We start from the raw sequence: 15,062 nt of genomic DNA, 5'->3' as shown, positions 1-15,062 counted from the left end.
TTGTGCTGAGATGGCCTTATTAAGGGTTATCCTCTCTGAGAGAGCCACGAGTAGAAAAAACTACCTGAGTGTGAGTGTGAAACATCGCACACGTGACCGAAATCAAAGCAGAAAATGTCCCCTTCAAGGAAACCTGAGAATCTAGCACTGTTTCCTGGCTGGTATTCGGAGCAGAGTGTCCACAGGAAGTCGTCTCTGGGAGGAAGGTTAGTAGCGTGTCAGGAGGCAGACGGGACGAACGGCTCACAGCAGGCTCTCTGCTATGATTCATACCAACACCAAATTGGATTTGTGCAAAGCTCTGGGTGCTCACGATGACCTGCAATGCATCATGGGGGGGCGGCTTGGTGCTAGGAGAGGATGTCTGAAGGTCAAACTTGAGTTGGCAGGCAGCTCCTCTCAGCAGACAACCAGAAATAAAGAAAAGGAGCCAAGTTTGGATACATGAGAGCAGAAATGTACCAGATTATAATTTCAGCATCAGCAGAGCTTCCTCTGGAATCATGCAGCAGCAGCAACCATCAGAAAATTACAACATCTAATAGAGGAAATGGACAATTAACAGAAGCTTTCACTCTCAGCTTCTTGCGCTCACTCTTTGTCGATGGAGACAACATGTCACATTACCATTAGCATAAAAGCTTCCCATCAGTGTCTACTCCACTCTGTGTGCAAGGAGGGGCACTCACAGTAAAGGAGAAACCAGACTTTATTTAAGCAACAGTGCTTTTTACTTCAAGCTGCTTTCGTCCTTGTGTTGACTGCACTTATAGAACTGAATTAAACTGAGTCTGAACTGAATTCCTGAAACTATAGTTTGCCCTTCCAACTAAAATAAAAAGGATTTCCTCCCAATAATTTCTATTTATAGATAATGTTTTTTGTCGAGTCTCATGTGGTTTTAAATATTAAAGAATGATTCCCAGTCTTTTTCCTCAGGGTAGGGAGTATAGCTTATTATTTACATGGGTGTGGGAAGTAAAAAAGGTTGGATTGGAGCATCTCTAACATACACACATAGCTCCTGAATATGTGAGAAACACAGAGTGACTTGGACTAAAGTAACAGATGTGAACGGGGGTTTTCCTGAGGCCCACTGCTGCAGAAACCAAGAGAGGAAACACTGGCAGCGAGTTGAAAGTCAGATTTATAGCTTTTGTGCCAAGTTCCACTCAGGGTGAAAAGTCAGGAAGTCTCAGCGAGGAGCACATATATTTTAAAAGTGTGTCTGTTTGAATAGATTACATTAGGTTGCACCTCTCAGAGGAATACCGCCCCATACTTGAAAATCGGATTCTTTAACGGTGCCTTAGGAGGAAGCTCTGACTTTCCAGCATCAGTGAAACGCAGCAGTAACACTACAAACAGTTCACACGCCGTCTGGGTTCGCATGTCGGGGTCGCTGCATCGTGCTCCACCTCTGACCGCATTAATGCAGGCTGCTGGTGAGGAAGGAATACACATCAGAGAGTGTGTGATTGAGGAAGAGGAGGAAGACAGGATGGAAGGATGGAGGGTGAGGTAGAATAGAGGGGGACTGAAGCGCAGCCACTGGGAGGAAGTGAGGTCATGTCTAAGTAAAAGCAGTTGGCTTTCTGTAGAAAACCTCTACTTCTACTGGAAAACAGATTTTATTTTGAAAAACTTAAAAAAAGAGAGACTAAAACGACAAATAGAAAGATACTTACAAATGCAAAGCAAGAAGATCAACAACAGGGAGACAGAGAGTGAAGAGGGATAACACTGAATTAGTAACAGTGGCATTAAACTGAAACTGTAACAGTGAGCAAACATATGATCAGCACAGTGCACGTCTTCAGATCACACTGCTGTCAGGACAAGAAATAAAACAGAAGCTGTGACATTAAATGCAGCGTTTCACAGTGAATCACATTAAAAACATGCAGCATTGAAATGCACTATGAGACATACAAACGAATAGTACAATCTGAAATGACTACTATGACTGAGTACTACTACTACTACTATACTTTTTCCCACCACTGAAACAAATGAGGCCCAGCCGGCTTTGGAGTCAGAGGTCTCTGCTCTAATCAAAAGCAAGCAGCCATTTCCATATAAATAAACATTTGGCCTAAAATGAAACAGAAACAGCTGCTGGTGGATTTTAACCGTGTAACACTTGAAATGAACATGACACTGTAATCAAATAATAATGAAGTAAGAGGGTCCTTCTTGAGTGAGAGACTTCCCCTGTGGGAGCATCATTACCACAGGCAGGTTAGAGGTGGACACTGGAACATCTGGATGGTCTCATTAATCTACCTCAGCTGGTCTCATTAGTACTCTCGCTCACACTCTCCCTCCCCCTCCTCTCGCTCTGTTTGTTTTTAAAGGTCAACGCAAAGAGAAGCTGAAACAGCAGCAGCCACTCCACAAAACTCTCTCCTGTACTGCAGATGAGCGAGCCTCTTCCAGAAGAGTCATCGAAATGGCATCTAACCGAACTGAAGCAGGAATCTGGAGAGGTTTCCTTCACACGTGACCTTTCTGTGCCTAGACCCCCACAGGAGCAGTATTTTACCCGTCACTACTAACACAAATGCTTCAAACCTTTGTCATCAATGTTAAGGCAGCTGTTTAAACAGATGTAACTCACCCACATTATGTTTAAAAAAGTTGGGAGCTTTATGGTGAAAAAAACCCTGCAAATTAACAAGAATTTACTGGCAAATTTGTGAGAAAAAACCAAATTCAATTTATGACAAAGAAACTGCCAGACATACGGGGAAAAAGGCAGAAACTTACCAAGAAAAAGCCAGGAAAATTATGCACCACCATGGCTCACCTGAATAAGCAGGTGAGCTCTCTGCCTGCTCTCCTGAAACCAAAATTTGCAAGAAACTCACAAAATTATGAGGACAAAAAAACAACAACAACAACAAAAAAAAAAAAAACACAGTATCACCCTCACATTACATTGTTTTCTCCAACCAGGCCTTAACACTAATACACCACCATCATATTCCCACAGATCTCCCTCTGAGCCCACCATCAGATGGTGCGACTCCCTTCAAGTCGGGGCCTGAGGTGTTCGCACTGACAGGCGGAGGTCTCTGTGTGAATTGAGCCGTCAGTATCTGCTGCATTTATTTAATCTGATCGATGGCGCTGGTTTCACCGCCTCACAGGCATCATGACAAATTGTTGCTGGTGGGTTGGAGAGGGCGGAGGCAGACATTAGACTGGGAGCGCTGAGAGAGAGGCGGTGCTGCACGAATCGATCTATGCGACTGACTCATCTGCTCAAGGCCCTGACATCTGCTGGGCGGCACGCCAGCTCACGGTGCTTAAAATAAATAAATAATTAAAAAGCGAAGACATGATTTAGGCAGGGTGAGCTCCTCTGCATCGCAAACAGCTCTGAGCCCTTACTAGCTGAAGCACGGCCTCAGAGCCCTCAGAGTCAGAGTGGAGCTCAGGCTGAGCCTGTCTGTCTCTTCTTTTCAGACTTCAGTGTTTGAAAGCAGCAACAAACACCAGGATGTACATCTTATGTGTTGAACGCCAACAAAACAGTCCAACAACCTGACTGAAGAAACCCTGATTAATATATATGTAATACTGTTATGTCTTAATAAACAGCTGTGGGGTGGTTGTGTAAGAAGGTGGTCTGCATGTCGAGGTATCCTCAGGTGAGACACTGAGTCGACCCAGATGCATCCATCAGAGTGAATGTGTGCACGAATATTTCGTGTTGCAAGCTAAACATAGGACAGCAACCTGTTTACATCTACAAAAATAGAAGAAAAAAAATGGTTGCTTCCTGGTTGTATTAAACCCTGTTGAGGGTGACTGACTTCTATCAGGAGACCTGTGCAACCTTTCTGCAAACAGCTGCAGTCTGACTTGGACTGTTTCAGTCACTCTCAGAGAGACTGCAAATAATTGCCGTCTAGTTTTTAAATGCCGACAGATGCCAACACGTTGCCATTAATCTGGACCAGTCTTTGTGAATGAGCACAACTCGACTGGTTGTATTCTGGTTATCTGAGGACAAAAATGTAAGACAGCAACAGATATGTGATTTTCCATGATTTATCAGTTCATTGCCGTTTTGTCAGAAACAGTTTGCAAGTAATTGCCAACTTGACCCCATTCAATCCCAGACTGATTGCAGACCGACTCATTTAGAAGTCAGATAACTTTATCTTACTGGATAAAACAGATACTGACTGAGGTTAATTTGAGGACATAATTTGGAGAGCAAAAAGGTGATAAATCACAGTGTGTGTTTCTGCAATAGTCAGCATATCACAAAAAGTAAAATATCGCATATCATGTGGGGTGTCTGGTGACTCCCACCTGCAGTATTTAGTTCAGAATGTGAATAAAAACATTCTAGAATTGAAGAAAAAAGCTGGCGATGTTGTAGTTTAGGCCTACAGAGGGGCAGAGCCACAAACGAGACAGACTGTAGTCACAATCAAAAACTTAATCAAACTGCCTGATCAGCAACAAAACAACCGATATTACAGATTAAACTACAGATCTTTACATTTTTATGTTTCTGATTCGATTTGCTGGATGTTGGAGACTGCCATTTAATGACCCACAAGAACCCTGAAATGCTGAAAAACTAACCCAATAATCAATCCCTATTATGGACATAAACTGATGAGTGTGGCTATGAGAAGGTTTTACAATGTGTGGGAGTATGGCTGGAGGATTTTTAGACTTTCTTTGCATATCTTCTTATATTACTCTCTTTTATAAGGCTTTATATTACACAGGATATTTAATATTGTGAGTAGCTGTCCAGGAACTGCAGATGGAAATCACCTGGAAGCTAAATGTGCTGTCTATGTACGATCCCTGACACGTAAACAAAGCTCCTTTAAGCTGCCTAATAGAGAGAAGTCACTGAGTTCCTCAAAAGCGTTGAGTTTTTCAAGAAGACGATGAATCTGCTTGCTCACCGTGATTCACGCTGCAGATAAACTTCACACAGTGATCTTCACAGAACGAGCCGAAGCTTGGCTCAGACTTGGATTAACCTCCGGGGGAGGCATGCTAGTGCTGACAACCAGTCAGCTGAGCAGAGCGACAGCCTGAATGCCGCCGGTAGCTTCAGCAAATTGTCCGTGAACAGAAACAAGTGGGGCAACTCTGTCCTGGAGGGGCAATGAGGCATTTTATGACTGTGGAAGCTCTCTAAGGAGACAGGCTGGTGTCAGAGCTGCTCCGAGGGGAAGAAATGATCGGCCGGCTGGTTATCACGCTGGATCTTCAGCAACTATGTGCATCTTTATATATTTTCTTAATGAGTTGCCTCTAAAAATAATGAAATTACAAACCCTCCACTGTGGCTGTCCTGCAGCCCCCTCTCCTGATGATAGTATAAATTAACAGACTTATTCAAAATTCTGACACTCATATTTTCATTCACTGTATTTCTACGGAGGTCCAAAAGACAGCAAATTTAAATTAAAATGACACAAAAATCAATTAATATGCCGCTACATGAAAACACAGCACCTCATCTCTGTACTGCTTTTTATCTCCAAGATTTTTCTATTTTTTTAGTCTGTATTTTCTTTTATGTTTTTTCTATTTATTTACTTATTTATTTGATAGACAATAAGCTAGTGTAGCTGAATTTCATGATATTAAAGAAAGATGATTCATGACAGTGTATATCTGTGGAGGAACCACAAACACTGAGTTTAATTTATTTAATTCTAATTTATACTATTCTTGATACAACCTATTAGGACTTATTAACTTTTTTTTAAATTTTTTTTATTTCTATATTTGGAAGATTGTTTTTTTTTCCCCAACTGGCATACATACTTTTTTTTTTAATTCTGTATTTTACTTTGACCTTTTTAAAGACTGACATTCATAATAAATCTATTGAATTTTTTTCATATTGCGCCAAATCACAACAACAACAGTCACCTTAATAAGCTTTTACATTGTAAGGTAAAGACCCTATAAGAATAGAGAGAAACCACAAAAACTAAATAAACCCTTGCATTTGGCAACAGTGGGAAGGAAAAACTCCCTTTTAACAGGAATGACCTCCAGCAGAACCAGCATGACCATGGGGGTGAGGGGATGAAGACAGGACAAAGACACACTTTTGGAGAAAGAGACATTCAGGATTCAGGGAAAGGAAAGGAAAGAGCTCCTCAAACTGGAAGCTGGTTCCACAGAAAGAGAGGCCTGAAAGCAGAAGGCTCTGCCTCCAGCTTTATTTTTAAATACTCTACGAACCACAAGTAAATCTGCAGTCTGAGAGCATAGTGCTCTACTGTGGTGATATGATACTATGAGGTCTCTAAGATAAGACAAGGCCTGATTATTCAAGACCTTGTGTGTGAGGAGCAGCATTTCACATTTGATTCCGGATTTTACAGGACGTCTGTGGCAAGAAGCCAACCAACGTTAATGAAATGCCAAGAAGAGTGGTCAAATATCAGCCACAATTATACCAGAAGCTTGTTGATGGCTACCAAAACCACCCAATCAAGGTGCAACACGCTAAGAAACATTTAGTGGGAGTTTATGTATATATTTGATCCTGTATGTATACTTTTAATCCTGTGTGGATCAGAGAAAATCCCAAATAAATACAAATTTGTGCACTAAATTCTTGTTTTCTAAAGTCATTAAAGATGTGTGCTGTACGATCGTTCCACCCTAGAACATGCCCACAACTATATATGTGTTAAACATTTAACATGGGAAAAACTGATTTTAACTTGTGTCTATGTTTTCATTATTTTATCTTTATTTTGATTCATTGTGCTATTTTTTACTATTAGTAATGTAACAGATTAATTTATTGTTATTATTAATGTTATCAATGATTTATACTGGATTTTTCTACTTATTTTTTATTTATGTCGCTAGTTAGAGGCATTTAAAATAAAACTTTGTTTCAGCCACTGAAGAAACATTTTTGGCATCCATAAGAGAAAATTTCAGGTTAGTATCTCAAAATTTTTACTTGGAAGTTGTGGCTTGGCTCTACCCAGCAGTTTGTTTATATATTTATTTATAATGTATATAGTTTTTTTTCTTTTTTCCCCCCAGAGGCAGAGACAAGCGTCTATACTTTAGACTTGCTTTACTTTGCCTCTCATCATGTGGCATACACTGTGCTTTATAATTAATTATAAGTGTATTAATTCAGGTCAGTAGCTGCACTCCTATGGAAGCAATCGTGGGTGACCTTGAATATGCATGGAGCTGATGCTCGGTGTGGAGTGGAGATCCAAACATTAACCAGGCTCAGTTGTCCTTAATTTTTCGTTTAAACTGACCCGGCTGGGTAACCTGGTGAAGGCTGATGCCTCCCTGAGTCTGGATGGATGGAGGCATCAGCCTCTAGCAGCTGGTCACGATATCAGGCTTGCCCCACCTCATGTGCTTCCATTCCCGGACACGTCTCAAATTTACTTCCTTTCCACCAGTTTCCATTGAGTACATTCTCACTAATCGCCACCCGCTTAGAGCAAGTTAATGCCACAAAACATGCTTGGGTTCATACTGGAACTACTAAGTCATCTTAGGTATATTACACTTGTCCGATAATAGCTGTTGGATTTACCTCCATCGCTACCTACCGGAGCTCCTCACTGACCTGACCCCGTAGGTGGGCGTACTATCACCGGTCACTTGCACCCATAATCCCCCTCATCTACAGCCCCTGACCTGCACAGTTCCCCGGAAAACCCAACCTTCCTTGCCAGCCTTTAGCAGGCTGAGCTAAATGAACATCAGAGCTAGCAGCTAGCCACTTCGTGTGATGCGCGTTAGACCCTTTGCACCAAACTACGTTGTAAAAAGCCTAAATTCAAATAACGTCCCTTTTTGTGCAAGTGTTATATATAAAGTGATTAATTTTTAACTACAACGAGAAATTAGCCGCATTTCTTAAATTCCGCGTATTTTCTGTAAGTAAAACTGGTTCATTTTTTGTAAATGAGAAGCCTCAAGGTAAAGGCACCTGGATGTCATGATTGTTTACCGCCCCATTAAAAATACTCCTTTTTTTCTATTGAGTTCGTCCTACTGTTAACGTTACTCACTTCTCTGTTGAAGAGTCCTTGCCGGTAGAGTCATTGGAGCAAAAGCCTCTCAATGCGTACTTCCTGGCCAAGTGCTGAGGGGCTCTCCAGCCAGAAAACCGTCCTCTGCCCGGTGACCGTCCATCAGGACTCAGGGTGCTGAAGCAGGCGGCGGGAGCAGGTGCTGCTTTAACGCCGACCCTACCTGTGAGCGACCGCTTCAACTGAGTCTGGAATAACTCCTTGAGCGTTACTGTAGACCGAAGATGTAACATTTCAACCCTGTGGTACAGACGAATTGTGCAGTGGAGTTACTGTAAGACGGTGTGGACGTATCGTAGAGGTCTGTTCCCGGTGAGAGCGCCGCTGTCTCGGTCGAGTAACGGTTCTCCCGCTGACTCAACAGCGGAAAAAAGCTCCCCAGCGGGATACAACCAACCTTATCCACCGCGTGAGCTGTGATTGGACGAGCTTGACCCATGGGCGCACCTAATTGGTGAGAAGTCCTAACAGTCCCGCCCACGGTTGTGAATCGTGTTTTGGTCCTGTTATCTCCATCACTTCCCGTAATTAGCGAACATTTTTATATTATTTATAAGTATTTGCCCATTTTTTATATGTTTTTAGGCACAGTTTGAATCTTTTTTGTCTTTATAAACTCATACAATAACGAAAACAATCATATTTTTGAATTTACTACATTTAATGGCTGTTTTTATTCTATTATAGTTTAGCTTTTTAGCTCTTTTACTTTATAGAGCCAATATATTGTATTACGTCACGTTTTTACAAATCATTTCACTGTATTTTATTTACAGTTATTATTGTTTATTCAAATAATTTCCTATTTTAATGTTTTACTACACGTTTTCTATTTATTTGAACTGCTTTATGTTAAGCATGATACATTTTAGACCTATTTGTTCATGTTATATTTATTTTTTACTGGCCCACTCTTCTTTATCCACTCCATTTTCATGTAGGCTTTGTTTGTGGCTGCTGTAGCACAGACATAACTTTTGGAGAGACAAAAAGTATATATTTTAAGATACGATGGAAGTTAGCCATCCAGTTTTAGTTAAGTAGGAAAAAACAAATTATAGGATGAGTCACAAGTATGTAGTCTGCATTAATTTTAAGTTAAATGCACATTTTGCACTCTTAGTTGTAGAAATGTTATTATGTGTGCCACATGAATGCTGGAAACCCCATAACACATATACAAGAATTTAAGAATAAACACAATATAAGTGAAGTAATGTCATAAACATCACTAAATTGAAATATTTTAAGCCTAATATTTGCTGACTGACTCATGTGCATGAGTCTTCATGCTTGGCCTGCAGAAATCATGTGCAGATGATTCAAATAAACAAGTTTGCACAGCTATATAACTCACACTGCTGTGCAGAAATCTTGAGTCATCCCTCATTTCTTTATACTTTGGTAGGAAAATAGGAAGTGATTTATTGAAGCATGTGCAAACATACATGTAAATACAGTATATAAGGCAAAATCAGAGATTGTACAAGTAATGAGTTTGAAAGTCAATATTTGGTGTGACCATCTTTATTCTTCAGCACAGTCTGAACTCTCTTAGGCAGCTTTCTTGTCATTTCTTTAAGTAGTCTTCAGGAATAGTTCTCCAGGCTTCTTGAAGGACATTCAAAGCTCTTCTTTGGATGTTTCTGCCTTTTGTTCTGTTCTCTGTCAACATGATCCCACACTGCTTCAATAATGTTGAGGTCCGGGCTCTGGGGAGGCCAATCCATGACTGATAGTGTTCCACTGTGTGTTTTTCTATCCAGGTATGATTTTACTGCATTGGCAGTGTGTTTGGCATCATTGTCATGATGAAAATGAAGCTGCTGCCAATCAGAAGATCTCTAACACCACTGGCTGAAATGCAGCTCAAACCATGACAGAGCCTCCATCAGACCTGTTGTCACAGATTTTCAGTCCAGTTCTTGTGTAATGTGAAGCTTCAGTGAACAGTTGATGGATCCACTGAAGGTCCAGATGGATCTCTCAGGTTCTGTTTCAGGTATTTGCTGGATTTGTTCCTGTTTCTTAAGGACATGACGTTCAGATACCGTACATCTGCTGTAGGTAGTTTTGTTGTTGTTGTTGTTGTTTGTTTTGTTTTTTTTGTTTTTTGTTTTTGTTGTTTGTTTGGTTTTTTTTTTTGGGGGGGGGGGGGGGTACGCCTGATACTTCTGCTTTTGTGCCCCACTTCTCCATTTTCCTCAAATTTTTTAAGAACACACTGCACACCATGCAGACATAAAACAAGTTCTCAGCTAATATTTCTTTGGGAATCACCTCGTTGGTGCAAAAATACTATTTTAAGCTGTCAAATTGTGTGTGTGTTTTTGGTTCAGTGTTAAATGGCTTAACCAACAAACAAACAAACACACAAACAAAACATTCTGGACCACACTGAAAATGAGTGAAGCAAACGTCACTGAGTTTATGTTAAAATATTCTGCTTCTCCCTTTTTTTAAGCTTCCTATCCATTCAGCTGAGTTACAGTCCACACTCTCCACCAGTTGTCCATGCCTGTGACCTGTAATAAATAAAAATGAAAACTAGACTTCTATAAAAAATATTATATAATGCAATTATAAAACCTTACAGGGATACAAGTAGAACTTTAAACAATAAAAACAAATAAACAAAAACAAGGAAACACACCCTGGAAGAGACCTGAGATATAAAAGTAATTAAATAAATATTAAAGCATCATGTCTCTGCACAGTGGTGAGGAATAAAGAGGCTTAAAGCAGCACTGTGCAGGACTGTCACTGATGTTTTGTGCTGCTCTGCCACCTTGTGGTTCATTTTGGTGTTGCACACATTCAGGGTTTTCTCTGCAGGCTCTCGCCTTGTGTGTGTGTGTGTGTGTCCTTGAAAAAAACATTTACAGCGCCATCTCCTGGTTAGAAAGTGATGTGAGACTAGTTTACAGGGGTGTAGGAGCAGCAGCCTCTTTCCATTCATGAAGTGACAGATTGATGATTTGCAGATAGAAATCTGGGAACCACATGCACGCTCTGCAGAAAAAACACAGAAAAACACATCAGAAATTTCCCAAACAGTGTCACACTCAGGTCTAATTCAATCTGCAGAGCTCAGTGTACCAGATTACAGATTATCGGCCTCTTCCTCCTGAGTCAGGCAGCATTTTAATGCTCGTTTTGACCTCCTTTGCGGCCCGCGTGGGTGTAGCTCGACGCCCATCACTAAATAATGACCTACACCACAGATTACTCACCGGAAAGTGTTTGCTTTACTTTTCCCAAACTTTTTTTTTTTTTTTTTATCTGACTGTATCTTGGTAAACTCCACCCACCTGGAGAGCCAAAAGAGGATAAAACAAACAAATTAGAGCTGACTAATAAAGCCTCCACTGCACTTGAACATGAAACATTCATGAATTTGGCCTGAAAATCTGATTTCCATGTGATCAGAAGCAAAGGGGACTTCCAACCAATTGCACACAGAGGGTTTTTACTTGACAGGAATCGACATTTTTACATTTAAAAAAATCCCTTTTTATGCAGATTTGAGCTAAACTAGATGATCTGACTGATGATGGCTGAGGAGAGGTTTGTCATCAAGCGGCGGCAGATGAATACCTGCTGTTTTACTGCTGTTCATTTGGACTATATAAGACATCTTTTGGTGTCCACATACTTTTGCAGCCCTTGCAGGCGTTTTAGTGAACAATCATGAGCTTCTAAAAATAAAACCAGTGGGATTAAATGTGCCCCAACATGTCCCAGACCATGTGCACATTTCTGACAGAGGATTCTTTCTAAGCCGAGAGGTTTGAAAATACAAGCTCACTGATGACCTCCTACTTACTGTAAAACCAAAGAATATAAAGAACGTCAGGCTTTTAATGATACAATGTGCTTGTAATGTGCTTGTTTGTGTTACAGCAGCGTCTTTTATTCTCCTATTTTATTTCTCTTAAAACATTTAAAAACACTCATGTGAAAGAAGGCACACTCTACCTCTTTAAGTCACAAGATTGTACCAGCGCAGGACATCATGAAAATACTCCCTAGCGGAACTTAAAATGAGATAAATACAACCTCAAATGAACAACAGCACATGACATAGTACACCGTGTCATTATTTATTTAACAGAAACTGAGCCAAAATACACAAACAGTCCTGTGAAAACCCATAGTACCTCTATAAAGCAGATGTTTTGCTAGTTTGCTGGTCTGGAGCATTCAGGTGCATGTTAACAATGCCACAGTCTTCCCAGAAGTGGACGTCCCAGCAAATTCTCTCCATATGCTATGTGTCAGACTCTACAGGCCTCAGTTAGTATGTAAAATGTTAAAGTTTGTGACAGTACAGTCAGAAAAAGACTGAACGAGTGTGGCTTGTTTGGAAGGATTGACATGAGACAAGCCTCTACTCTGTAAAAAGAGCACGGCTTCGCTGCTTAGGTTTGCAAAGTTACATCTGAACAAACTGCAGGACTTCTGGATCAAGGTGTTTGGTCATAATGCACAAAATCAAAGACCTCATACCAGCTGTTAGCACAGCGGTGGAAAGGTTATGATTTGGGCACCTTGCAGTCACTGAGTCGACCGAGAACTCCTCTGTATACCAAAACATTGTTGACTCAGATTTGAGGACATCTGTCTGACAGATAAAGCTTGACCCAAACTGAGTCATGCAACAGGATAATGATCTGAAGCACAGCAGCTTATCTACAACAGAATGACTTAAAATGAAAAAAAATAATGGTGATGCAATGACAAAGTCAAAGTCCAGACCTGAAACTGACTGAAATGCTGTGGTGTGGATTTAAGAGAGCTGTGCATGAACTTCAATGACCTGAAGCAATGTCCTAAAGAAGAGCGGGCTAAAACTGCTCCACACTGATCAAGTGTAAAGTTACTGCTGCGAAAGGTGCTTCTACAAGCTGCTGAATCATGGGGTGCACTTAGTTTTCACACAGTTTCAGCATTTTTGTTTGTTTTATGAAATAAATAATGTCTAAACATGTCTTATGTCATGTGTTGCTGTTCACCTTGAGGCTGTATTTACCTGATTTTCAGACCAGCTTATTCCTACACTTCCATGTGTATCTTTTCTATGTTCATGATCAAACCAAGTCAAACGTTCACTCTTGGTAAAAGTCACATACTGATGTGTTTACATTGACTCTAGTGTGACCCTGACGGCTGGGAAATTTCATTAAAGGGGAGGGGAGGCAAGAAAGACTGGAGACAGTCCTGCTTTGCTTTTCTTCACTTCATCTAGTAATTTAAAAGCTACAAACAGCTTCTTTAAAAGCCTGGCTTCCTGTTTCTTTCTTTCTCTGCTATAATGCATAAAACATTTAAAAAAGCAACTCCAGGACTCATGAAAACCGGCCAACTCAAAGCAGCCCTCAAAGTTTAAGCTGCGTTTTCTCTGCATGCGGCATTAAAAGCAGAAGACAAAGGAAGAAAAGAGAGGAAGGGAAGGAAGGAAGCAAGGAAGGAGGGGAGACAAACATCCCTAACGAAGCTGCAGGGAGGAGAGGCGATAATTCACCAACACCCACACCTTCTCAAAAGCAGTCGGCTTCCTGCTCCTTTCAAAATGAGGGTGATGGGTGCGCTCGGCAGATCCCTCCCACGCCGCTTAGCGGCTGGCTTCCGCCCACCGCCCGTGGAGCCGCCCACCTCCTGCCGTTGCCGCGGCAACACATCATCATCATCATCATCATGAGCAGTGACTTGCACTGGAGGAGGAGGTGGAAGGACAGGGAGGGGAGGGGTGGCTGTTTGAGCAGGGCTGCCACTGTGAGCAGCAAAACGGCGTGGGTGTTCATGAGCTGAGTTATTCTCCTGAGAAAATCTGTCCACGTGTGTGTGTGTGTGTCTGTGTGCGTGCGCGTGGAGAGACAGAGGGGGAGGAGAGAGGGAGAGGATGATGGGAGGTATGCGAAAAGGACCTGCGTCAGAGTGAGTCATCGGCCGGTTTCACAATGTGTTGATGTGACGCTCATGCAAATGGTCGGCGCAGGGATTCATCTCTATAAACCAAAACAAATAAAAAGAAGATGAAGAAGAAAACAAACACAAGAAGAAGAAGAAGGAGAAGAAGAAGAAAATTCTTTAGAGGTGTCTCGGTGGCACCTGGAGGACGAGCGTTCCTCAGGGCTCAAGTTCTCAAGTAGCTTTCGGAGCTCCGCCCTGCAGCGGGAAGCTAATATGTAATCACACTAAACATTGTTATCACTAAATGTTAGGTTTGTTACTATGACTACAACCTGTTATTGGAGGACTACAAAGAGCTTGCTGCGCCATTAGTCACATACCTTCTTATTCTGCCTTAAGCAATGGCTCAAAATGCTGTTTTTGGCGTGTGCGCGAACATGCCAGACTTTCTTAAGAGGGCTTATTTTTTTAAGTATGCTTCCTTTTAATTACCAGGAGTTTCAGTTTCACTCAGAGGTGACCATATTTGGGCAAGAGGGTGGTTCAGTTTCCTCTGATTAGGACAATGTTTACCATAAACCCATGAGGAAAGCATTTACTGAGGTCACAGATTAAGAGAAAAGCAGTGCTTTTTTATCATCGACTTCTATGCAATCAGACTTACAGAGGAGTGGCCCCCTGCTGGCCATTAGAAAGAATGCAGGTTAAAGGTACTGTTTGTCATTACCCTACTAACCTTTTCACCACCAGGGGCCAGCATTTTGCCATTATTGAGTGCTTCAGATGTGTGCTCCTTTAAACTTTTAATATTTCTTTTCAGCTACTCCACATTTACTCAAGAGGGTCTGCGGTTATAAATAAGGACGTGTTCTTAATGAGTTACTCGTTATGGACCGGCCAAACAGGTCACTGTGCTCCCTCAGCTGAATTCTGATGCACTTTTGGAACTAAAAATATCAAACCAAGTGATACGATTTGGTAATGAAAGTGTTAAAAAGTCAAAATCGACTGCACTGTAGTACCCAAGCTCAAATTAATAATTGGATAAACAGTAGCTTAGTGCAGTGA

At 41.3% G+C, this 15,062-nt stretch overlaps 1 protein-coding gene and 1 long non-coding RNA gene across 6 annotated transcripts in view; both read right to left on the bottom strand.

The window, feature by feature from the left end:
- Window positions 1–8,542, bottom strand: part of LOC100706550 (glutaminase kidney isoform, mitochondrial) — a 30,166-nt gene extending 21,624 nt beyond the window's left edge. For 2 of the 3 annotated variants that reach the window (XM_025902817.1, XM_025902818.1), the window contains exons 1-2: window positions 8,391–8,542; window positions 8,061–8,292 (exon numbers count right to left, since the gene is read on the bottom strand). In XM_025902817.1, the coding sequence (XP_025758602.1) occupies window positions 8,061–8,292; window positions 8,391–8,520 (362 nt within the window). In that variant the 5' untranslated portion in view covers window positions 8,521–8,542. Of the gene's footprint in view, window positions 1–64; window positions 219–8,060; window positions 8,293–8,390 lie in introns of those variants that run through there. The other variant, XM_005452313.4, reaches the window with a different exon arrangement.
- A 1,840-nt stretch (window positions 8,543–10,382) lies between these two features.
- On the bottom strand, window positions 10,383–14,594 carry LOC106098340 (uncharacterized). 3 transcript variants are annotated; one of them, XR_003216461.1, is made up of 3 exons: window positions 13,618–14,594; window positions 11,007–11,093; window positions 10,383–10,606 (listed from the first exon to the last, which is right to left on the bottom strand). It is a non-coding gene; the product is annotated as an uncharacterized LOC106098340 (long non-coding RNA). The 3 variants fall into 3 exon arrangements; XR_001224541.3 differs by lacking the exon at window positions 13,618–14,594 and adding an exon at window positions 12,060–12,217; XR_003216462.1 differs by lacking the exon at window positions 13,618–14,594 and adding an exon at window positions 11,181–11,533.
- Window positions 14,595–15,062: the final 468 nt, after the last annotated feature.

Source organism: Oreochromis niloticus, linkage group LG23 (genome assembly GCF_001858045.2).
Source record: "Oreochromis niloticus isolate F11D_XX linkage group LG23, O_niloticus_UMD_NMBU, whole genome shotgun sequence".
Taxonomy (NCBI): Eukaryota; Metazoa; Chordata; class Actinopteri; order Cichliformes; family Cichlidae; genus Oreochromis; species Oreochromis niloticus.
Note: the sequence above shows the minus strand (reverse complement) of the source record. Positions and strands in the feature narration are given on the sequence as shown.